This window comes from Cervus elaphus, chromosome 27 (genome assembly GCF_910594005.1).
Source record: "Cervus elaphus chromosome 27, mCerEla1.1, whole genome shotgun sequence".
Classification (NCBI taxonomy): Eukaryota; Metazoa; Chordata; class Mammalia; order Artiodactyla; family Cervidae; genus Cervus; species Cervus elaphus.
The window spans coordinates 48839180-48864146 of NC_057841.1; the positions used below are offsets into that span (position 1 = coordinate 48839180).

The 24967-nt window shown below is 53.0% G+C and overlaps 1 protein-coding gene across 2 annotated transcripts in view; it reads left to right on the forward strand.

Annotated features, from left to right (window-relative positions):
• The first annotated feature begins 401 nt into the window (after positions 1-401).
• Positions 402-24967, forward strand: part of RNF165 (ring finger protein 165) — a 105133-nt gene continuing 80567 nt past the window's right edge. For both annotated transcript variants that reach the window (XM_043889626.1, XM_043889624.1), the window contains exon 1: positions 402-547. Coding sequence is in view for 1 of the 2 variants with exons in the window: in XM_043889624.1 (XP_043745559.1) it covers positions 487-547 (61 nt within the window). In the remaining variant the exon portion in view is untranslated. The remainder of the gene's footprint in view (positions 548-24967) is intronic.

A 24967-nucleotide genomic window follows, 5' to 3' on the forward strand; every position in this document is an offset into this window, starting at 1 on the left:
GAGCGCGGTTTCCGGCCCGCGGGCGACCAGGGACCCACACGAGGCTGCAGGAGCCCCGCGGGGCTGACCCCCTTCCCGCGCCCGGCCGCGGGCTGCGGCGATTGGCCGCCCGCTGCTTCTCAGGCATCACCCCTCCCTCCCTGCACCCCCGCCCGCCCGCCCCCCGCGCGCCCGCGGTCCCCGCTGTCCCCCGCGGTTTCGGCGAGGCCGCGCCGCGCTGCGCTCCGTTCCCATTGGCTGGGCGCGCCTTTGTGTGGCGGCAGCTGCGGCCCCAGCGCCTTTGAATGTCGAGAGGGGCCGGGAAGGGAGCCTTTCCATGGGCCATCTGTCTCTCCGCCAGCCGCCGCCCCGCCGCCGCCCGCGCCCCGCGCCCCGCCTCCCGCCCCGGCGGCTCCCGCAGCCCCGCCGCCGCCCGCGCCCGCGCCCCGGAGCCGCGCCACAAAGGGCCCGCGCGCAGCCGCCGCCGCCGCCGCGCGAGGAGCCAGGATGGTCCTGGTCCACGTCGGCTATCTCGTGCTTCCAGTGTTTGGCTCTGTGCGAAACAGAGGTATCGCTTTTTGCTTTCGGGGTCCTCTTCCGAGCGTGGGTCGCCGCGGGCACCGGGGCGGGGGCTGGCGCCGAGGGCGGCGGGGGTGGGGGGGCTCAGGGCACACCCGGGAGGACGCGGGGCGAGCGGTGGCTTCTCCCCTCTCCCTTCTGGGGGGACCCCGAGTGTGGAGGTGGCCGCCCTCGTGGGAGCTTTTGCAGTGAAGTTAGGGTTTGGCGAATTCGAGTCCCCTCCCTCCCCGGCCCCATTTTTTTATTCTTTGCGGCGGACGCGGTTCCCCAGTCATAGCCCCTTCCCCCAATACCTAGCCCTGTGTGATCGAAGGACGGAGAGAGATACATGACTGTGTGCGCGCGCGCCTGTGTTTGTGTGTGTAAGCCTACTTGGCTTTCTGTGATTTTTTTTTTTTTGAGATGTATGTGTGTTTCATGTCATTTGTGTTCGTGTTTCTCCATTATTTAGTCACTGATACCGATGGCTGCCTAGCTGGCATCTGGCATCTGCCCTGTCCCATGCCCCAGCCCCCACCTTCTCGTAGGCACTTGCACGATTTCCCGTCCCATCTTTTCCTCCCCCTTTAACCCTTTTTGGTGTATCGCCCTTCTGCTATCCACCCCCCACCCCATGGTCTTTGTATGACAGTTGTATTTATGGGTTCAGGATGCGCGTGTGTGTGTGTGTGCGTGCGCGCGTGTATGTGACTGTATGCAAGTGTGTGCGCGCCTCGGAGAGTCAGGCGTGCACTGCTGTGCACCCCTGGACCCGGCCGGCCGGAGACGGGTGCCGGCCCTTGGGTGTTGCGCTGTGTGTGCGCGGATGCGGTGGGACGCTGCCCCCAGGCCAGGCCTTTGCCCCCGGCAGGCGTTGACAAAGCAGCAGGCCGGCGCCGGCTTTGTTTTTAACTGTGATATATGGGGTGTGTTTGCACGGTCCCCTTCCCCACATCCCCTTTCCCTTACATTCTGCTAACAACAATAGCTTGATTTCCCCCCTCTTCTCCCCGCTTCACATTTCTTCCATTTTCTTTTAATCAAAAACTCCCACCTCCCAAAGCAAACCCGAGATGCATTTAGATTCATTATTATTATTATTTTTCTTTTTGCATTCTGCCTCTGGACTCACATTGCTCTTCTTGGAAATGTTTCTGCTATCCTCTCCCACTCCACGTCTGCTCAATCCCTCCTGGCTGAAGCCCTCCCCCGCCCCCACCTCCCTCACGCTCGGAATGATGTCTTCCCAATGCGACCAGGGCTGCTCCCCCAAGTCAGAGTGGGGGGTGGGGTCGCGGGCCAGCGCTTTCGTGCGCCCCAGGGGCCCGATTGGGCCGGAGAATGAAAGCCCAGCCCTCTTTCTTCCAGCCCAGCTGTCCCCAGCCACGGCCTCTCTCCAGAACCTAAAAGGCAAGGTTGACCCCCTTAGGCCTGTTTGAACCGCAGTTTTTTTGTGTGATGATAGAATGATGACATTCTGCATTTATCAAATCTTTTTTTTTTTTCTTCATTGTGTAGCTCAGTGAATGGTCAACTCGCTGCTGTGTGCGCTGTGACCCTTCTGCCTCCGCATTTAGCTGTATTGTGACACCCCTCTTAACCATCTCCTGTCTCCATCTGAGGAAGGCATTGCTATTTAAGCGGCAGTATCCCCTGTCTCAGGCCAGCCTAGCAGTGGGGGGCAGGGGTGGAGGGGATGTGTGAAGAATAGGAATGGGAGGGGGGCTGGGTGAGATCTCCCTTGAAATGCCAACCCCTCCCCCAATACACAATTATATCTCATTACTTGGCATTTCCGTTTAAAACGGGTGTGGAACATTACACTAGGCAGAAATTCAAAAATGATTAAGATGGATGTTGAGCCTGAAAGTATAATTATCCTGATTAAATCATTATCATCCTCATTAATACCACCGATCTCTAAATACCATTGCAGGATGCTGATTCCATGTTTTGAAATTCAAATTGCTCAGCTGCCTTTAAATTTTATTTTTAATACACCCCCTCAAAAAACAAAAAACACCTAAGAAAACAAATTCTGCCAGTCAGTCAAAGTTTACTTTCATGGCAAACACGCCCATAGGAAATTCAAGAGCTGAGGGTTAGTCGGGCTGTGAGTAAAATTTAGCGCAATGTGATAAGAATTCATGACCTTCCGATAGAGGATACTAATGCTTAACCCAACAAGGTCCTAAACCACAATCTTCTTGTAAAACTATTAGATAGCTTGCCAGCTTAAATCTGTTCTTTTTAGTTTCCATTGTAGTAGTATAGGATGTAGGCCATTTCAGAATAGATGTAGAGAAATAACCATTTTTGTATCTCATCTTGTTTAGCCGAGTACATTGCACTGTAAATCCCTGTTAAGTGGATTCCTTTTGCCTTGGCTTGGAGGCTGTAGCACCCCATTTGCCACTTATCTGGGTGGCTTCAGCTAGCTCCCTGGTAGCACCCCGGCATAAGTGAAGAGATTACATCTAGTCAGAGGCAAAAAATAATAAATATATATATATATATGAACAATTTTGATAAAATGATAGTTGCTGCTACTCTGAAAATTTGGTGCAGCAAGGTCTTTGGCTTAAGGGGGAGCCCTGGCCACCGTGTCTTAATTGTTTAATTTTACAATGTCAAGAGCATCTTTGGACATCCGCCCTGGCCCTCAGAGCTGCCCCTTTAACAGCCGGCTCCCTTCTGCTGCCTCGCTGGCCAGACCTGCTCGAAAACGGAAACAAAACAGCAGCAATAAAGAAAGAATAAGGCCCCTACTTTGAGGGCCCTTCCAAAGTAAAGTCCCAAGGGGCCTCCCCAGATTGCCATTTGGCAATCTGAAAAGAAAGAGAAGAGAAAAAAATGAAAAGAAAGAGAATCCCCAGCAAAATGGTTTTCCATTAAACAGGGATCGCGTGTTCTGCTGTGCTGAATTACTTCCTGTTCTTATTTTGTGGGTAATTTTTTCTGTATCAAATATCCTTTTGGTTGTGTATCTTTTTCACCTTTTCTTGTACTAAAACTAAAGCATGATCTGTATTTTTTTACATCCCCCAGTTGACAATGTACAGCGCTCGGTTAGAGATGTTACCCTGCTGAAACGTACTGTGCTCATGTAGCCCGGGCCATCTGCTCATTGTACGCTGCTTTTGTTCTGTTGCCCTTCCGAAGCATGGTGGGCCCAGCCTTTTTTTTTTTTTCTTTTTTTTTGTATCGTGTGCATGACGACATTGTTACACACAGAATCCACTAATACTAATATACAATCTCTCAATAAAGAACTAGTTTCCTATATTAACCTAGTGTGCTTTTTCTCTTGCTGTTTTCCCATTTATTGTCGTATCCTGCTGTTTAGATTTTCCCCCTTGCTTTTCTATCCCCACCCTCACCCACCCACCCACCACTCCCACCTCCCATTGTAAGATTTGAGTGAATGCCTTCTGGTTTTTTTTTTTCTTTCTTTCCTTTTTTTTTTTTTGTGATACAGATATGGTGACTTTAATCTCATCTAGTCCATATCTTTCTACAGTAGATATCTGGGTAATGTGGTGGGGGATGGGTCAGTTGTCCTGACACACCAAAATAGCTCTATTACATAGAAAGAACTCCTGTCTTTGGCCACCTATGTACCCACCCGATAGCCTCCACTTTTCATCTCAGTTTGCAAGTTTCATGGGCACCCGGTTTATGATGTTGATGAAGAGATGGGCTATAACCCTTAGGTTGAGAAAAGGGATACTGTTCTTAACTAGCAATCTTGTAGCATTTCAGACTCGCCTGAAAAACCCATTTTCAGTTGTCTTTTTTTTTTCTTTTTACTGTTTCATTGATTTACTGTCCTTCTAAGTCATGCTGGGGGTGACATGTTACATGCAGTTGAAGCCATGATCTGGAATTTGAAAGTATCCTCTCCCAGGTGCATATTTAAATTGTTGGGACCTGCGATGTAAGTTTTGCATGGAGATCCTGCATAAGGAAGATGTTTGAAACAGAAACCAACTCAGACCACTCCCACATTCATCCCAGGGCCAGCAGCCTGACCTGTTACTGCAGGAATAAGAGGGTCTGTGCCCTCTGCAGGCTGTGAGCCAGTGAACGCTGATTACAGCCCAGTTTCCTGACAGCTGCCTCATCTGTGGCCGGCCGGAGTGCCTCTCTTGAGAAAGAAAGCCAGATCTCTGTCATTGTCCGAGTGTGGGGGGCGGGGATCAGGAGGGAAGTCCGAATCTACCTCCAAACTGAACTGGAAGAAGAGCCCTTAAAGTATATCTTTGTTCCATAATTATATTTGAGGAGCTAGTGGAGAGGTATTTTTTTTTCCCCCAGAGTGGAACCCAAATTCAAACATTTGTCAATTACACCTATTCAATTTCAGCTCAGAATAAGCCTTGCTAAATGAGGCGTTTTAGTCACGGAGGAAATTAGCTGATTAAAGAAATTCACGATTCCTTCAGAGGGTCATCATTTTGAAGCTGCTCTTCCTTGGGCCAAGGTGCCTCCTGCTCGCCCCTGTGGGCTGTCTCCCAGCTCGCCTCTGCCCCCTGCCAGCCTTCCCTCCCAGGCGGGCGCACCCCTGCCTGACCACAGCGCCTCCTCGCCTCCTTTGTGGCTTGGTGCGGCTCTCCTCTCCCCCATGGCTGCCCTTTCTGCTCTGGCCCTTTGTTCTCGCGCTCTCCCCAGCCCGGGTGGGAAAGCTGAGCTGATTTACTGTGACACATGGACACACAGGCAAGTTCCCAGCAGAGGCTCGTGCTGCAGCTTGTGTGAGACGAGATAGGCAGGTCGTGGGGATTTCGTTTCTCTCCCTCCTCCTCCCTCCCCTCCTCCTTTATTTTGGTTTTCATGAAACTTTCAATTTTGTTCCAATTTTGTTCCCAGTTTGAAAAAGCAAAATAAACCATCCTCCAACCAACCTCAACAAGAAGGAAAATGATCCCAACTCAGGTGATCACGCTGGAGAGCAGTGGCTATTAACTAACTCTCAGATTTTATTTTTTTAAACGAATATTATATATGTTGGAATTATCTGGTCAATATGCTTTGAGAATGGTTTAGTAACCTAGTAATAACATAGAAAGTTAGTAGGTTACTGGGAAGTCATGTTTTAGCAATTTATCAATGCATACCATATTTTTGTCTAGACTGTCAGAGTAAACTTACTCATCCGAAGGAGCCTTTTCCTCTAACTGGATTGTCCAGTCATTACAACGCCATTGTACTTTGTATCTACTCTCTCAGCCAACAGACACATACCTGTTTTAATCAATTTTAACTCTTAAGATTTTGGAAAAGCCATCCACTCTGTAGATCCTATGCTGGACTTTGTAATAAGATGGAACATGGTTCTCATTTACCACTTTTCCTTTTGAATAAGAGAACTTCTCTCCTGAAACCAGCATTGGATAAGGCTCGCCTGATTGAGGGGCTTACTTAAATAATAGTTTCTCATAAATCAGCGGATACTATTAATCACTCAAGGCGAGGGGAAAAGACCACCAAGAGTCTCCATGCCCCAATATGCAGATAACAGACACTGGGCCACCTCTCACCTCTCTTCCTTGCTCACCCCCTGCCCTACCTGCCATGTCCTTCCCCCCTTTAAATACGCAGCCTGCAGTATCCATTGGAAAACTTAATGCTTTTCTGACCTCGGGAAGCAACAGCTCCATGCTGGATCCAAGTGCAGTGGCAAACTCCCGGCCAGGAGACATAGGCCCTTGACTCCAGCTCAGGGTATAACTTCGAGTGTCTCAGTCCTTCCTGACCACAGTTGCTCAAATGTATAAGACACTTGTACACTTGCGCCTTAGTTCCTCTATGAATCTAAATAGTTCTTTAAAAAGTCCTGGCTTAATATAATATGAATCTGAATTTGCTTTTATTAGGATGGTATGGTTTGGCCACAGATGAGCCAATATATTTCTAAGAGAATTGGAGGGAAAGGCTTAGCTTAGGCTCAAATTTTCTGGCTGATTTAAGAACTAAGAGCAAACATTCATAACCCCACAGCTGAACCACTTGCAATGCCTGTATTTTCATGTATTCATTCATTAAGTCATTCATTCACTGACTCACTTGTTTGTTCATTTAGTTAATGAGTGTTCACTGAATTCCTACTTGGGGCCAAGTGAAGGGGGATATGAAAGCCATGTAGGACCTGGATACCTGCCCTCCTGAGGCTTATGCTGAGGCTGGGAGATGGATGCTTAGCAAATCAGACACTGTCTAAGGTATTCTGTGCCTCGGCACCCAAACAGATGGCAGAGTGTCCTGATTGGTGAGAGGGGAAGAGCTTGGAGCAGTCCAGGAGTTGAGTCCTATCCCAGTCTTGACCAGGAAGGGTGAACTTAGGCCACTGCTGAGTGTCCTCTAAACAATCACCATCACTATATCTACTTGATAGGGTATGTGGAGACTTTTCAATGACACCTGGCACAGAGCAGGTCCCTCGGCATGCTAGGTGGCCGCCCCCATCCTGCACAGCGGTCGAATGTACTGGCCAAGTGATCAGATAAATCAGGGAAGATGTGCTGAGGAAATGGGGTTGAGTTGTGCCTCAAAGGTTGGTATGTATACAGGAGGGAGGGGAGAAAGACTCCAGGCAGGGACAGGAGTGGAGGGAGACTTCGGTCAAGGCCAGGTGGCTCTGCTGACTGGGCAAGAACAGAAGGTGCTTACGAGGAGGGGCTGTGTGTGTGTCGGGGTGTGGGTGCGGGTCTGTTGCCTTGCATAGCTATGGGAGGCACTGGGACCATTGTCCTGTCTTTGAATGGTTCTTGGGACAGCGTTACTCCAGGGGTTAAGCAGCGTAAGGTTGGGAGAAAATGGGAGAAAAGTCTGGAAGAAATCCGTTTCTTAGGCCTTTGGAAGCTCCAGTAGAGGGATGAGCCCAGAGGGCTTAGCTGGGGAGGAGTCCACGGCGGGCATCCAGGGTCGTTGGAAGTCCACACACCAGTGGTCTGGAGGATGAGGAGGAGGGCTTATGGGGGGCGGGGTGGCTTCCCATAAGAGGAAATGAGCAGAGCTCAGTTGATGTGGAGGGGTGGAGGGGTGGGGAGGTCTGGAGGTGCCTGGGAGAATGTGAGGCCGTGAAGGCAAGCAGGGATGATGGGCGGAGCAGTCAATTTCAGAGAGAGGTTAGTTCAACTTGTAGATAAATAGAATTTGAGATGCTGAAGGGGGCAGAAGGAAGGGCACTGTGGCAGTGTCCTGGGATTTGAGACCTCTAGTCCTGGATGGAGTACTAGGTGATAAATGAAGTCATATTTATGGGACACACCCTCAAAGAACGCTCCCTCCCTGCCTTATTTGGCTGGCCACGTGCATCCTTAGTCATGCGGGTAACTCAGCAACCTCTCTACCAACATTCACTCTCTCAGGGAGCTGTGCTCTGGTATCTCAGTTTGAACGACTTCCATCAAACTTCACCTTTCTTGAGAAGAGGGACCCAAGGCCAGCAGGTGGCAAGATCATTGCCTTCACGAGTTTGCAAAAAGGTGGGGCCTACCCATGTGAGGAGGAGGGCAGCGTCGCAGAGACGGAGGGGTAGGGGGTGGCAGCTGGGGACAAGGACAGGGTATGAGAGGTGAGATGTGGGCTCCAACCTCAGGCTTGGCGCTGTCTGCCAAGAGCGGATTTTCCCAAATTCAAGGCTCTTCTCTTCTGTTATCTCATCTCCTCCTCGACACAGTCTGGGAGGAGATAACTGGGGACCAGAGGAGACAACGGAGGCCAAGGGTGGGGAAAGTTGCCCCCTGCCCGTGTTGAGATTGGGAATGACTGAGCCAGAAGTGGATGCAGGGTGACTGGCCGGCTGGCTGTGGCTCCCTGCAGAGCTTCCCAGGACCTGCACACTGTTAGGAACCTCTTGAAACCAAGAAAACACTGGAAAGGAATCCTTGCTTTTCCTCCCCGTCCGGGGACATCAGTTTATCTGCATTGGGAGAGGCCTCAGTCTAGCTCTCGGCCAGCCAAGCTGTGAGGCAGGTCAAGTCCCCAACCTTGAGCCCCCACCTTCTGGAAGGGGAGTCTGAGAGACAGGGAGGGTGCATGGTGGACCAGAAAGACCCCAGGGTAGGAAACGAGCAGGGGGTGGAACTGGCCTGCAGACTCTGGCTCGGAGGAGGCCTCACCAGCTTAACCGGGGGACCCCTGTGCTCAGGTTGCCACCAAGATAACTAGGTGTCCCCCCATCGAGGACTTTGGCTCCCAAGTCATGAGCACCTCTCCCAGGTTTTCTTAGGTCATCATGATGCCTTCTATCTATGTTATATCATCAAGTAATAAACTCACATTTTGGAAAGTTTAGAAAATAGACCAAAGGGAAAAAATCTCTTAGGAGTCCACCTGTCTGTGATCACTTTAGTGAAAGGTTTTCCACCAGTTTGTTCATACTCATATATTTTCTGTAGCACTCTAAACACAGTAATATACACTTTTGCATTCTCCGATTTTTCAGATTTAACCTATTGAAAGCCTTTTCATGTCTTGCTAAGTTGTTTTCACAAGCATCACTTTGACTGGCTTCACCAAATTCCACTCAAACGGTGGCTCTGTGTTCAGACTCGCGGCTTGTGAGGCACCCAACGGCTCTGGGTCGCAGGCCACTCCTGCTGGTGTGGTCTGTGGCCTCCCTTGGGCTCTTGTTTGGCCATGGGGAGGGTGGGGGATGGTGGACTCTGACAGCTCCTAGGCGTCTCTGCTCACCATCCGTCCCTTGCATCCATGGGCCCAAAGGGGTGGGAAGGGAGGGCAGGAAAGAGGGCGTGGGGAAGGAAGCTTCGAATAAATTCCTCTGAGATCTGGCTTCTGGTCTCTGTTCTGCCACCAACGTCCACTGTGATCTTGAGCCAGTCAGCTTCCTCCAGCAGGCCTCAGTTTACCCATCCGTCAAATGGGGACGATGGGTCTACCTTACAGGACTTGTCACATGAAGTGTGACTTACGCGAAGTGAAGTTTGAGAAGCCAGCCAGAGGCAACAGTCAACAGTGATGGCCCATTATTCAGGCTGGTGGGCGCAGCGCTGCTTCGAGGCTGCCCTGCCAATAACCACCCGTGTGACATGGCTGGCAAGCCTGACTGCTCTGGGTCTGCACTTCCAACTTGCCAGAGGAGATAATTGGCCTAATTGCCCCTTCCTGCTGTAAAAAAATGGTGATTTCCTGTGGATGAGAGTCACTTACACTTCCATTGTCTTTTGGCCAGTTCGCTGGGCAGCAGCCACGCCTCGGCGCTCAGTAGAGAGGCCCCGCCCTTCCGCCGGCCGCAGCAGGGACTCCGCAGGCAGCGAGCTCAGGCCCCGCCGGGGGTCCGGAGCCTCGGGTCCCTCCTGCCTCCTGGGGCTGCCGCCGCTCCCGTCTGGCTCCTCAGCCAGAGCTTCCCTGGGCCCTGCTTTCCTGCGGTGTGCCCCTGCAGGGGAGCAGGGTCCGCCCTCCCGCAGGTGACCTCAGCAGAAGGGCTTGGCCGCTCCCCCGGAGGTGGGGGCTGGTGTCCCCGAGTGGAGGCGAGGAAGAGGCGCTGCTGACTCTGCACCGGCCTGCGGGCTGGAGAGCGGGTGGAGGCGCTCTCTCAGGCTGGGAGGAAGTGAGAATTCAGCCAACACCTGTCTCGAGGAAGGGCGGGGAGCTTTGGAACAGCTGCTGCTGTTTCTCTGGGGGCTGCCGTGTGGGAGGCAAGGGGGCGGAGGCCCTCCCAGGGCTTCGCCTGCCCCCACAGCCCGCTTGCTGGGCTCCAGCTCCTCTCCCCCAGCGGCCAGTGCCTCCAGGGCACCCTCCCCCCCTCACAGTAGCTTGTGGGCCCCTCTATGGCGCCTGTTCCCAAGACCACCCCCTCCTAGAACATTTAGTTCTGCTCCCAAACTCTGGGTGCTAACAGGGTGGACGTGTCCCCTGGCCCAGGGCTGCTGACACTGACCTTCTTTAAGCCAGGGGGTGGCTCTTCCAGTGGGGCCCTCTGTCTCCATGCTGTTCTCTGGAGTGGGAGCTGGCCTGGGCCGGCCGCTTCTTCCACCAGCCTGGCTCTGCCGAGCTGTGCGGAGAAGTTCAACTCTGGGGCAGGTGAGGCGGGGATGGGAAGACCTGGGTCCACTGGCCGGTTCCCTCCTGCAAGGCGCCCTGAACTGCTGGTCACGCCTGGCCCAGCAGCACGGGTGCCCAACTTGGTACTCAGGGAGGGACCCCAGGGAGGCAGCTGGACAGCCTTGGCCCCAGTGCAGTCAGAGGCGGTCAGAGCCCCTCCTGGACGCCAGGTGGGTCGGCCCAGCCTTGGTTTCACCTTTGGTGGACTCACCTCCTTTGGAGCACAGGGGGAGTCCGGCAGGAGGAAGGGTCCAGTCAGCTGGTCTGCAGGGAACCTGGGCCTGGGTGGTGGGGGGCAGCTCTCATCTTCCTGTTTCTGGCTGGGGGAAACTGAGGCTCCCCGGCAGGGTTGTTGGGGAAGCAGGGCGGCCACAGAGCCAGAGCCGAGGTTGGGGAGGGGGCAGGGTAGGGAGTAAGGCCCCCCACCGCCCCCCGAGAGGGAGCCTGGGCCCTCTGGGACCTGAGGAATCCAGCCTTCTCCACACCAGGAGGAACGGGGCTGAGGGAAGGGTGGGAAGAGACATCACGGGGGTGGGTTGGGGGCGGGTAAAGGGCGCTATAGCCATCAGCCCTCACCTGAGCAGGTGAGCGGGGAGTGTGACGGCGAAGGTGGTCCAGGAGCCCAGAGAGGAACCTGGGATGGCCTTTCCCCAGCCCATCCCCATCCCACCCTCGACGGCCCTCACCAGCCCACGCCACCCCTAGGAGAAGGGTGGAGGAAAGAGGAGCCAGAAGCATAAGAGGAGGGAGTAGGTGAGGTCAGAGACCAGCCCCTGTCCCTGTCTCAGCAGGAAGCACCCGTCTCTCGGGTACTCACTAAATCCATATGGCCACCTACTGCAGGTGACTTTGGACCTCTCTGAGCCCCAGTCTCTTAGAAAAAACTGGAGATAATTGTTATCAATACCATTGTCGTGGGGAGGTAAGGATGAAAGAAAGTTATGATGCATGTAAAGTACAAGACATCTTTTAGAAAAAGATGTTCATTCTTGGTTCGTCCCTCACACATCCCTGTTTGGGCCTGGAACAATCTAAGGGGCCCAAAAGGAGTCACGGGGAACAGGCAGGGAAGGGCATGTCTCAGCTTTCTCAGATAAGCAGTTACTGAGATCTGTGCCGGGCTGTGGGCCGCTGAGGCACAGAGAGTATCTGGCCTGCAGCCTGACTGCGGAGATCCCCGAGGACCCCTGGAATTGGGCGGAGAACGCACAGATTAGGCTACACTGAGGGCCAGGCTGACGGCGATGCTGCCCGGAAAGTGTGACCCAGCCTGGAGGCCTCTGGCCAGCGTCGGTGCCTGGGACGGGAATTCACGGGTGCCTGGCAAAGCCAGGAGGGCCTCTTGGAGGAGGTGGAACTGGAGCTGGTTCCCAGAGCAGGGAGTGATCTGTGGCTTGCTGCCTGGGAACCTCTCAGGTCAGCCTGCACCCTGCCCCTCCCACGGAGGCCCAGAGCTGATCCAAGAGGTGAATGTTCAGAGTCCGGGGGCTGTCACCTTGCCTGATTTTTCTTTTTCTTTTCTGGAGCATCGGGCCCTCTCATTTCATTGTCATCCTACCCACACCAGTCCCTGTCTTCCCTGCTGTTCCCCAGCCCCAGCCATTTCCCCGGTAATCCTCTGGCCCTTCCCACCCTTCTGCCCAGCTGAGTGCTCCCACGGGTCAACGTGTTATTTCTGGGAGGGCCATGCTGAGGGGGAGGCTGCCTGTGGGGAGCTGAGGGCTTGTGACCTCCTCTGAAGTGGGTAACCCTCTCGAGCATTGATTGTGCTCCCTGCAGGGTTGGGTTCTCATTCTTAACCTGCCAGGCTGAGTGACAGGTGAGGTGGTGGATGGACTACATCCACCGTGACGCCTGGCGCAGAGCGTGGGGCTACACTTACTGTTACACATGGCTGCCTGTTAGGTTGTTGCCGTGTACAGGATCCCCTGACTGCTCCTAGGAGGCATTTTGAATTTGGTAAAGGAAGGGTAGGGGAAAAAAAAAAAACAAACACCTCCAAGTCTCAGTGTTCTCATCTGTAAAATGGGAACAATTCTAGCAACTGGTTATAACAAAGCTCAGATCTGATCATGGATTTGTTAAGCTGACCTAACAGATGTGTGTCTGAGTTGGACCAGGCACTCTGCCAGGTACTGGAGACATGGGGATAAGAAGAATAACACGAACATCAGCAAATGCTCACGTAGCACTTGCTCTGTGCCAGGTATTCTCCCAAGCACTTTAACTGCCCTAAAGAAAGGTAGTCCTGTGGGAAACAGACATGTGAACGAACAAGAAAGTATGGTTTGAGGTGTGGGCTGAGTGCTCTTTCAGGGGGAGCTCAGGCTGGGCAGGTCTTAGAGGATGCATGGGGTTGAGCTGGAGCAGAGGTGGGGGCAGAGTGTTGCAGGCAGAGGGGCTGCAGGGCACAGGGCGGGCTGGGGAGCAGAGAACTGCAGAGGGGACAGGAGAAGAGGCAGATGTCCTATGGGGCAGCTGGGCCCTTGTCACTCCTAATTGTTGTCCCCGCAGTGTTGCCTGTTGATCAGCTTTGCCAGTGGCTGACTGGCCTTTGTCAGGAACGAAGGACACATCGCCCATGTGCAGCTCCAGTGTGTCCGGGATGAGCTAAGGGCTGTGCTGAAACCCCAGTCTGCTCAGGACTTCCTCCCCCTTCGTATGTTTGTGACCTTGCCCAGGTTCCTTGGCTTCCCTGGTGGCTTAGCAGTAAAGAATCCGCCTACAATGAAGGAGCCACAGGAGACGTGGGTTTGACTCCTGGGTCGGGAAGATCCCCTGGAGGAGGTCATGGCAACCCACTCCAGTACTTTTGCTTGGAGAATCCTATGGACAGAGGAGCCCGATAGACTACAGTCCAGGGGGTCACAACGAGTCAGACACAACCGAAGTGACTCCGCACAGCACAGATGTACGCCAGATTTCTTGGGGTGGGCTTTCTCCCTAGCCGCCTGGGAGCCCACAGCTACACTAGACACACTGTACACGACCCGTCTAGTACTTGACGTGCACATAGTTGTGCCCCTGGATGCTCAGCCCAACACACGCCTGTCTGTACACAGTCCCCGAATCATGCACATTGACACAGTCGCACACAGCCACACACCCGCGTGATGTCACCACGTCTACTCATCGACACGTGTAAATATCTGTACACACAGCACATTACACAGTCACACACACAGGTGACAACAGGCACACACAGCCACTTGCTGCTCACACCCGTGAGTACACGCAGCAGCACGAGATACCCACACATGCTGTCTCTGGAGACCCAACTTCAGTGTCTGCTTCCCTTTCTTTCCATCGACAGGTCTCTTGAGCCCCATGAGTTGGACACCATCACTGAATTCACACAATTAATATTCCCATGAGACTTTAGCCGGGGTAACGCCACCAGACCTGACCATGGCCACGTGCCTCACTAGAGCCTGTGGCCCCCAGTTCTCACCGTCCTCAGGGCTCTGCTGTTTCCATCGCCCTCGCTGCAGCCCAACAGGGGCAGAGGGTATGTGGGCTCGGAGGGAGGGACCTCTGACTCGTCATGGTCTCCGCCATAGTGCCCGCTGATGGATGCTACAGACATGGCGCAGCTCCTTTGGGTCGCTGTGTGGGCTCGGGGGCTTTGTGGAGGAGGTGGGCCTCGGGCTGGGGTGGAAGGCCGAGGTCCCTGTAGGTAGGAGGTGAGACAGGGAAGGGTACCCAGGTGGGAGGAGGCCCCATGAGGGATATGGGGAGGACTGACCGTGGCTGGCAGCCCCCCAGCCCTGAGAACCCCGGCGGTGCTTATGAGGGCAGTTTGGGCAAGGATGGAAGAAGAAGCTGTGGGTCCAGGAGATGGCCAGCAAACCCCGCTCTGCTGAGGTTTCCACCCGCCACCCTGGGTGGTGGTCCTGACCCCTGGGAGACTCCTCAGCCGGAGCTCAGCCTCGACGTGCAGATGGCGGGGGAATTAGACCATGCGGTATTAATGGTGCTGCCCTGCTTTATAAAGTGCCCTAACAAGCTGGCGAGCCAGGCACACTCAGTCTTATTTACAGCTGCTATTATTTCTCTGACATCGAGATTAATTTGACGATAGCTGTTTATAAGCTCTTCTATCATCAGATGGGCCCATTACCTGGGAGGAGAGGAGGGCTGAATTTAATTTGTGAATGGTGCGCCGGGTTCTCTTGTTCATGGAGTGTGTGTGGGAGTCACAGCCATAAATCATGGAAGAGACCAGCAGTGCCTAGACCAGAAGTCTGGGAGTTGCCGGGCCGGCCATGTGCCGGGGAGGAATGTGGGCAGGTGGGCGGGTCTGCAGATTCACGGAGCCCAGTGGGATGCACATCGTCCGTGCTGGGAGAGAGACCTGGGGCTTCACCTGGCCAGGGAGCTTCAGACTCTAGGGTCTACAACAAGTGAGGATCATCTAGAAGTTTGTGACAACACAGGTTTTCCCAGCCCTACAGACTCACCACCTCTCGGGGGCGGGGCTCGTGGCTTTCCCAGGTCTGGAGTCATCTCACAGGAGGCCTGTCAGGCACAGTCCCACCTCTCTGGGCCTTGGCCTGTGGACAGGATGACCGGCCTCTGGGGTTCCCCCTGCTCCGGGCACAGCTCCCCTCCCCTGGGCATCTGGAGAGAAAGGCACAGGAGAAGGGCTGGCCAAAAGTAGACCCCGAGTGACAAGCTGAGAGGTTGGGTCCTGAGAAGAGCGGTAAATGGGCAAAAGCCACCTCCTTCCTCCCATGGGCCCCTCCTAGCATGGTCACCCCTCAGCTGTGATCTCCTCCTGCAGGCAAGGGAGAAGCGTCAACTTGTGAGTGTTGTGTTGGGAACTTACAGGCACCGTCTCTCTGTCTTCTTGCATTGATCTTTGGGTTACCTTTCATTAAACCCAATTGAGAGATAAGAAGACCGAGGTGTCGTAGGAGGTGGTTTAAAATTTCACGGCCTAGAACTGAGGCTGGGGTTTCAGTGCAGCCGGGACATCAGGTCCCTTCTATGACCTGAGACAAAGTTCTCCCCCCGCCAGGGGGCAGGGGCCCGGCTGTGCAGCTGCACACGCTAGACTTTGCATCCTTCAGCACACAGTGACTCTATGGAGTGTGGGGGGAGGTGGGGACAGGGTCCCAGAGAACTCAAGGTGTTAAAGGGGCCCCTGTGCTCCTGAGAAATCTTCCTCTGATGAGGGCTACATTTCCCTGGGTGCCCCTGGAGCCCAATGCAGCAGATCTTTCTCCACTTGTGGCCTGGCGCACTCTGTGACTGCAGGTCTCTGGGGGAGACGGTTGGGCAGGAGGGCCTGACTCACACATAGCCCCCGACATGCACTGATGGGGATCAGTGGCCCGTGGGCAGTGACCAGGCCCCTTGCCTTTCCTGGGTCTGTCCCAGGATGCCAGGCTCTGTCCTCTGCCTCCCAGGCCCTGGCCTTTCCTTCCCCACTGCTGACTGTCCTCTTGGCAGCCTTCGCAGGCCTCTGCTGGGTACTTTTGAGAATCCTTCAGGCCAAACATCCCTGGTTCCACCAGTGTTATTGCTTCCAATCAGACGCTGACTTGGATGAACTCCAGCTGGTCAAATTCCATAAAATGAGAAGGACGCCAGTGTGAATTCCATGAGATGCCCCCCTCGTCGTTGAAAATCTACACTTTCATTACTGTAGTCTGAGTTTGCATCAGATCGCCTTATTATTGAGCTTAATTCATGCAGACCTAAACTCTCGAATCTGATGACACTTGCTTGGAGATGCTTATGTCTTCGCGTGGTGAAATTGGTTTATTGAGTAGGGTTTAGTCTGGTTCTGGTTCAGAGACTCCAAACAAAGTGGGTACCAACTATCTCAGGTCAACCTGGAGTTCGTGGTCCTGGGCAGGCATGGCAGACAGGTGTGGGTGGCAGGGACTCGGGTATCTCTTCTTGCTCCTCCCTCCCTGGGGTCTGGCCCTTTTTAGCATATCCAGGATAGTTCACATCATGTCCACTTTCTAAGCACCAGCATGGAGGAAGAAGAGAAAGGACAGGAAGAGCATGATGTATTGCTACCTGGCACCTCCACTGGTATCCCATTGTCCAGAACTTCGTCACATGACCATGCGTTGCCGCAAAGGAGGCTGGGAAATGAGGTTTTTATTCTGGAAGGCCAAGTGCCCAGCTAAATTTGAGGGTCCTATTACAATCTGCCTGCCGTGCAGGAGACCCAGGTTCTATGCCTGGGTTGGGAAAATCCTCTGGAGGAGGAAATGGCAACCCACTTCAGTATTCTTGCCTGGAGAATTCCATGGACAGAGGAGCCTGGCGGGCGGGCTACAGTCCATGGCATCACAATGAGTCGGACATTACTGAGTGACTAACACTTTCACTTCACCGTAGAAAGAGGGAACGGGTATTGGGAGACAATCCATCATCTCTGCCCTAATTGGTCCTTAGTACCCACAGTTGAAGCCTTACATTGATCCTATTTAAAAACTGTCTTGTGAGCGAAACTTATGGTCTCACAAGAAAACTCCTTGCCTATGGAAATAAAAGAGACTGTCTATGTTCACACCTCTCAGTTTAGTGTCATGGTGGGTGGGTTAACATGCCTGCAAGGGCTTTGCCTAATAGGCAAGGGGCAAGGTCCCAAGGCAAGAAGTGAGAAGCCACCTGTCCAAGTTGGTGTCTGACCACTCACCTGTGTTGACAGAAGGTGCTCATTCATTTACTTACAAATTCTTCTCATTGTCCTGGTGACTAGCGTGCATCTTCCATCTTGTCCAAAGGACACAGTAGAATGTGTGAGCTAAGGAGGAGGTCATAACTGGGAGTGCTCAGCCCGCGTATGGTATACAAAAGCTGTGTGTCCTGGGGCAAGGTATGTAGCGTCTCAGAGCTTCGTTTTCTCATCTGAGAAATGGGGATATAATCATGACCCGCTACTGGTTGTTGGGGAGACTCAGGGAGAGACCATGGGCAGCACCGGTGCAGTGCCTGGAGCAGGGATGGGACTGTGAGAGTGTGGGTATACATGAAAGTGAAGGTCGCTCAGTCATGTCCAACTCTGCGACCCCATGGACTGTAGGTCCATGGAGTTCTCCAGGCCAGAATACTGGAGTGGGTATTCTGGAGAAGAATAAAAGGAGAAGCCTTTCCCTTCTCCAGGGGATCTTCCCAACCTAGGGATTGAACCCAGGTCTCCCGCATTGCAGGTGGATTCTCTACCAACTGAGCTATTAGGGAAACAATTCAGATGCGAGGTTGCCTTCACTCAGGCTGAAAAGCTGAGGTTCTCACGCACAAAGCGCAGGATGAGAAGGACTGATCAGGGTGTGTAAGTATCCTACTCCAACAGCACTATTGACAATACAGGGTCTTCTTTTATCTTAGAGACTAAACAAGAAAAATCTTTACGAGAGTCTGAATATCTGGTTACAGTATTTCCAGGGCGTTCGCTCGATACTACAGGGTTTCATGAAACACACTCAGTCACTAAGCTCTAAGGCACATATATTTGCATGTTTCCCATCTCTGAAATTGGGATACATCTTCTAGATGTCTGTGTGTCCCAGTTACACTGTCTTTTAGAAATTGGTGGTGGTTCATAAAGGGACAGTGCACCATCCAACTGATGGCTTCCTAGAACTGATGAAATTTAACACTTTTTTTTTTAATGCATCTCATTCACAAAGCTTTGAGGGCCACAAATAAGTCTGTAGAACTCTCAGAGGCAAATAGTGTCAAGTTTGCGATTCATAGGATCTTGGTTTCTTTCTCACCATAAACATCCCCCTCCCCTTGTCTTGTTTTTAACATTGCGTGACCCCTCACACCCAAGGACCCAGGAGAATAAGCACTCCCTGGAGGACTAGAAGGCAGCGAATCTGGAGACAGGAGTCCTGGGACCACTGTGAGCTTTGTTAACCTCTCCTGGGGCTTTGGGCTCCTTGTAGGTCCTAGGAGTAAGAGCATCGCTTTGTGCCTCCCTCCTCAGGGGCTGGTGAACACTTCAGGGAAACTTGGTGTCTAAGAAGCTTTGGAAAGGATGGATGTGCTCTAGAGTTAATATTCTAGGACAAATGCTAACCTCCTTAACTTTCCCCTTTTCCCCAAACCAGCTGTTGAAGCCCCTTCCTGTACCTCTCTGAGAACCTCCGGTCTTCTAGACACACAGGTGACCCTTCTGGAATGCTGACCCCGCCTCTACCCACTCCTCCAGCAGCCACAGTCTCCCAGGACCCCGGGGGGTCCCTTCCCAGGGCCTCTGCCCCCTGCATTCAGCACTTGCTGGCTTCCCTCCGTCTCTCCCCCAGCCCCTACGCCGTGTCCTCAGTTGCCCTCTCAAGACTTCCCCTAACCCAGCTTTGTACACATGCTCCAAAGCCTTGCATGGCCCATATACCTGCAGGACCTCTGTACCTAAATGCCCAGTACAGTCCCACCTCATGGACTGCCAAGGGTCATAATGACATGACGACGATGCCACAGAAGGACCTCTGTGGGTGGAGGCATGGCCAGGTAACGGGGGCCCGCTGAGCTAAGGCCACGGGTCTGGTCCTTGGCAGGGTTTTCCACGGCTCTTGGCTCGAGATCAGGATGAGTTTGGCTCAATGCAGGCCCAAATCTCTACCGTTTCTCCCTCATTCTCTGCTTTATCTATTACTTTAATATTTATTAAGCCCCTCTTCTGTGCCAGGAACCATTGACCCGGGATTCAGACCCAGGCAGAGGACTCCAATGTCTGTGGGGAAGCTGAAAAAATATTGCTTTATCTTCCTTCTTTTCATTCATTTGTTTATTCACTCCCTCATCCCACAGATGTTAACTGAATGGCCCGTCTTGCTCCAGATTTGTTCTGGGCACTGAGGACGCAACAGTGGGCAAGTCAGGACCCCTCCCCTGGATTTAGGGAGCTTACCATCGGGTTGGGGGGATGATGACAGACAGCAAATGAATAAGCAGGTAAACAGATAGCATGCAGGAGGTGATGGGGGTAGGGTGCAAAATATCACAGGGTCGGGGGCCAGTGATGCTGGGATAGGGCTGGGGGAGCGGCAGGGATGTCACTTTACTTCCACAATCAGAGAGAGCACTGTTGTAACTGTCACACTTAGCAGAACCCAGAACTTCAGGGCAGTGAGAGAGGAAGCCCAGAGGGTGTAAGGGGGTGAATCTTGTTGTGGGGGAGGGGGGTGCTGGCTGCTTCCTGCCTCCTGATCAGGGCAGGGTGCCCACACTTCTGGTACCACTCTGTACTAGGCACCCTAGCAGCATCGTCTTCGCACCGGGGAGGTAGAGGCTGTCATCCCCATTTTACAGAGGGGGAAGCTGAGGCACAGTAGGTGTGCTCACTCGCTAAATTGGGTTCAACTCTTATGACCCCATGGATTGCAGCCTACCAGGCTCCTCTGTCCATGGGGTTATCCTGGCGGGAATACTGGAGTGGGTCACCAAATCCTCCTCCAGGGGATCTTCCTGACCCAGGGATCGAACCCGCATCTCCCGTGGCTCCTGCATCGACAGGCGGGTTCTTTACCACCGGGTTCTTTACCTGGGAAGCCCGCTGAGATGCAAAGAGGTCACGAAAGGCGACCCAGCTGGTAGAGGTGGCGCCAAGAGTCAGACCCGGCAGGGAACCCTGGAGTCTGAGCTGTGACCACTGTGCTACCCTGGCCGCCTATGTCTCGTCACAGCCCTGGGCCCAGTGGTCCTCTGAGCCTTGGGGCCTCCCCTACCCTCACTCTGCGGGGTGCTGACTGGTGGGTGTGGCACCGGCCAAAACCTTTCTCAGTTCATGCCTTGCTATGGCCCTTACACGCGAGGAAACTGAGGTCCAGGGAGGGAACTGACTCACGCAGAACCATATACTAATTAATGACAAAAGAGATTCAAAGACTTTCCTCTCCTTTGCCCTCCTCCCATCGTCTCATTTCTTTGCCTGGGAACTTCCGGGCTCCTTGGTCCAGGGGTGGGAGGAGGTGGGAACACCGTGGGTCTGTTCATATTCTGGGAACCATCTCTGAGGACAAGGTGTATGTGTGTGTGTGTGGCGGGGGTGGGGGGGCGCATGTGTATGTCAATGTGTGTGCAAGCTGTGTATGTGGGTGTGTGCACGTGCATGCACATGTGTGTATTTTCAGATTCCACCAAGGACACCCAAGAATCGAGTCTGAGACACGTCAGCTGAGGGTTGAGAGGGCACCAGGGCCTCAGCGCCCACTTCAGGACCCCACCACCCCAGCCCCTTCTCATTGGCACTGCCATCTGCTCTTCTCACCATGTCCGCTCTCCGCCCCCTGACTCCCTGCCTCTGTTCCGGGCCTTAGTCACACCTGGTGGTGGTGCAAGTGTCAGAGCTTTTACCCTCGAGACCCCAAAGGTTGGAGGATTCCGTCAGAGCCAGATGGAGCCCTGGTCGGAAAGGCAACACTGTGCCTTTGAGCTGCAACAGAAGCATCAGGTGGGACAACTGGCTTTGAGTAGTCCTCATATCTGTCACCAGGGTTATCTGGGGAGCTTGCAAAGATCTGTATGCCCAGCCTCCAAGGCAGAGCTTCCTTTATGAAGTAGGAATCTGCATCTATGAAAATACAGATTTGTGAATTTTAAATACAAGCTAGTATTTAATACTAAAATTTAAATACAAGCTTGTATTTAAAATTTAAATACAAGCTAGTTGTTTCGTCATTAAAGAAGAAAGATGTGTATGTAGGGAAAGTGGAAGCAGTGCAGCAGACTCATGGCTGAACTCCTGCTCCCACTCCTTGCCTTCGCCCCCAGACCCCTCCCCAGAGGCAGTGACTGTATTGCTCACCGCTGATTTATAGCAGGTGCTGCAGGAGACTTGGCACACGCAGACGTTGCACCCTATGCCCCTGCCTTCGTGGAGTTTATGGTCTAGTGCAGGTGACCGGAAGTAAACAAATGACCCACAAATATATATATGTTCGTGAAATGTGACAAAGGCCAGGCATGATCAGAATGGTGTGTTGGGGCCAGAATAGCAGGGACAACCTCATTTTGGTGGGCTGGGCAGGAGCAGGTGGTAGTGGACGGAATGAGGCTTCCTCATCTCCTGTCCAGAGTCTCGGGCTGGGGGCTGGTGGTGGCAGGGACAGGGGACCCTTTCCACTCACTTCTCACTTGATGTCTGGGGTACAGAGAGGAGCAAGACCCCTCCCATTTCAGGAGACTCTCCATCCAGGTAGGGAGACAGGACCTCACCCTTGATAAGGATTGTGTGGGTTTCCTGAGGCGGCCGTGACAAATAAATGGAGGGCTTGAAACAATAGAGACTTATTGCTTCTCAGTTCTGGAGGCTGTGAGTCTGAAATGAAGGACCATGCTTTCTCTGAAGGCTCTGGAGGTGGATCTTTCCTTTCCAGTCTCTGGTGGTTGCTGGCGATCCTGGCCTTTTAGGCCCATCACCCCAATCTTCACCTCTGTTATCTCATGGTGTTCTCCCCATGTGTCTCTCTATCCCTACAGGGCCTTTTTACAGGGTATCAGTCATTGGATTCGGACCCATGCTAATCCAGGGTGACCTTGTCTTAACTGGGTCACATTAGCAAAGACTGTATTTCGAAATAAATCTCAGGGGCTGAGATTTCAACGTATATTTTTGCAAGGACACGACTCCACCCACAACAAGGATGAGACCGGTAGGCCAAGGGGCAGGACAGCTGTGAGAACTATAAGGATTCAGGGGATATCTCCAGGGTTTTCGAGGAGCCAGGTACTCGGGGAGGAGGACAGAGAATGAGCAAGTGAATGAGTAAAAGATGAGAGAGGCAGGAATGCAAAACGTGTACACAGCCATAGGGAAGAGGCTCCCAGGACCTGCTCAGAGCTGCCTTCTAGAACTGAGTCCAGGAATGAGGCCACCAGGTGCGAAGCCTACAGCGCATCCGAAGGGAACCCATTTGCTCCTCCGCTGCAGGAAGCGATGGGGCCCTGGGTGTTCTCAGTCTTCCTCTGTGAACTCCTTCCCTCCTGGCTCTGGCTTTCAGGAGTGGCGACTGCAGGAGGAGTGACTGACACTGGGCTCCCGGGACGAGCTAACACACGTCCCCAAAGCCCACGGCCTCTGGCCCTGATGACGTGCTCCACACACCCAAGACTGTCCCTTCCTCCTATGCTTATGCCCACACCAACCAACTTCTTTTTCTAACCAACCTTTTTTTCTCACTTATGAAGGGAGAAACCTGTGGGTGGGATCACTCCCACCTTGTCATCACTTATTCCCAGCATCTAGAGAGGGTCTGCTCAGAGCATGCACGCAAAAGATATTCTTTTTTAAAAAATTTATTTATTTAGGCTGCACCTGATAGCTCAGTTGGTAAACGAAACTGCCTGCAATGCAGGAGACCCTGGTTGGATTCCTGGGTCAGGAAGATCTGCTGGAGAAGGGATAGGCTACCCACTCCAGTATTCTTGGGCTTCCCTTATGGCTCAGCTGGTAAAGAATCTGCCTGCAATGCGGGAGACCTGGGTTTGATCCCTGGGGTGGGAAGATCCCCTGGAGAAGGGAAAGGCTACCCACTCCAGCATCCTGGCCTAGAGAATTCCATGGACCACACAGTCCATGGGGTCACAAACAGTCAGACACGACTGAGTGACTTTCACTTTTCAGGCCTTAGTTGTGGCATGTAGGATCTAGTTCCCTGATCAGGGGTCAAACCCACGTCCCCCGTACTAAGAGCACAGAGTCTTATCCACTGGACTCCCAGGAAAGTCCCAAGAGATCTTCTTTGACTTAAAGAAAAACCACAATGAGATGAAAGCATCCGGACAGTCACACCCTCAGATTTTGTCCCTGTGGACACCCAGTTCCCCCTGCCCTTCACGTATACTACTGCTCAGGAGAACTGCACCTAGGTCTTACCATGGCCGCTGAGCAAACCTGATGCTTGGGAGAGGCACCTCTCCTTCCTGGGCCTCAGTTGCCCTCTTTGTAGTTTGGAGGTGTTAGTACCCACTTCATAACCTTGCATGTGAATAGCTGTCAGGAAGCTAGAATTATGCAATTTATTTCAGCCCGACCGTGTGCACTCCTGCTTTGTAATCAGCCCTACGCCAGGCCAGGCAGTGCACGGTGGACCAGGCAGGTTGCCCAGTTCTTGCAGAGGGGGTGGATCATGTGTAAGGAGTTCACAAAATGAGGAACACTACAAGGTGTGGGGATGTGCAGGCAGCGCTAAGAAGGCATGACTAGGATTTCAGCTGGCTGAAGGGGCAGTGGAGTCCTCCTGAGGGCTCTCCTATGAAGAGGAGTTAGCCAGGCAGAGGCGGGGAGAAGAATTCTCTGCAGAGGGACTAGCGTCTTGGACAGGAGAGCTCAGGGATTGCTCTAGAAAGAGAGCAGTCTGATGTAGTTGGAACAAGGAGAGTGAAGGGGATGTGAGAACTGAGGCCAGAGAGACCGGATGGACTCCAGGGGAGAGGCCATTGTATTAGCATTCCATTTGGTTTAGCAAATACAGTCATTTCTCTCACTTCTGTAGAAGAAGCCTGGCAGGAGGAATTCAGGGCTGGTGTGGTGCCTCTCAGTGTCAAGGACCCAGGCTCTTCCTAATCGCTCTGCCATTCTTGACTTCCATTCCCAAAGTCACTCATGGCCCAACAGAGCTGCTGCAGCTCCAGCCTGTGCCTGCATTCCACCAAATATGAAGGAGCAAGGGATGAGGATGTTTTCTCAAATTAGGGCACTTCCTAGAAATTATACATGGGGCTTAACAGGTAGCACTGGGGTTAAAGAACCTGCCTGCCAATGTGGGAGACATGAGAGATACAAGTTTGACCCCTGGGTCAGGAAGATCCCCTGGAGGAGGGTATGGCGGATTGCCATACTAGAATACACTCCAGTGTTCTTGCCTGGAGAATCCCATGGACAGAGGTGCCTGGTGGGCTACAGTCCATGGGGTCACAAAGAGTCTGATACAACTGAGCGACTTAGCACAGGCTGTGTATCAGTTATCTACTGATGCATAACAAACCACCCCAAACTCAGTGTCTTAAAACAATAAGTATGTGTTGTGGAAATGGCAACCCACTCCAATATTCTTGCCTGGAGAGTCCCATGGACAGAGGAGCCTGGTGGGCTATAGTCCATGGGGTCACGAAGAGTCGGACACAACTGAGCGAGTGATACACACACATGTGTTGTGGAAGGGAGTTCCCAGGTGACGCTAGTGGAACCCACCTGCTGAAACAGGAGACATAAGAGATACAGGTTCAATCCCAGGGTCAGAAAGAGCCCTTGGAGGAGGGCATGGCAATCCACTCCAGTGTTCTTGCCTGGAGAATCCCATGGACAGAGGAGCCTGGCAGGCTATAGTCCATAGGGTCACAGAGTCAGATACAACTGAAACAGCTTAACACATACACAGAAATTGTACAC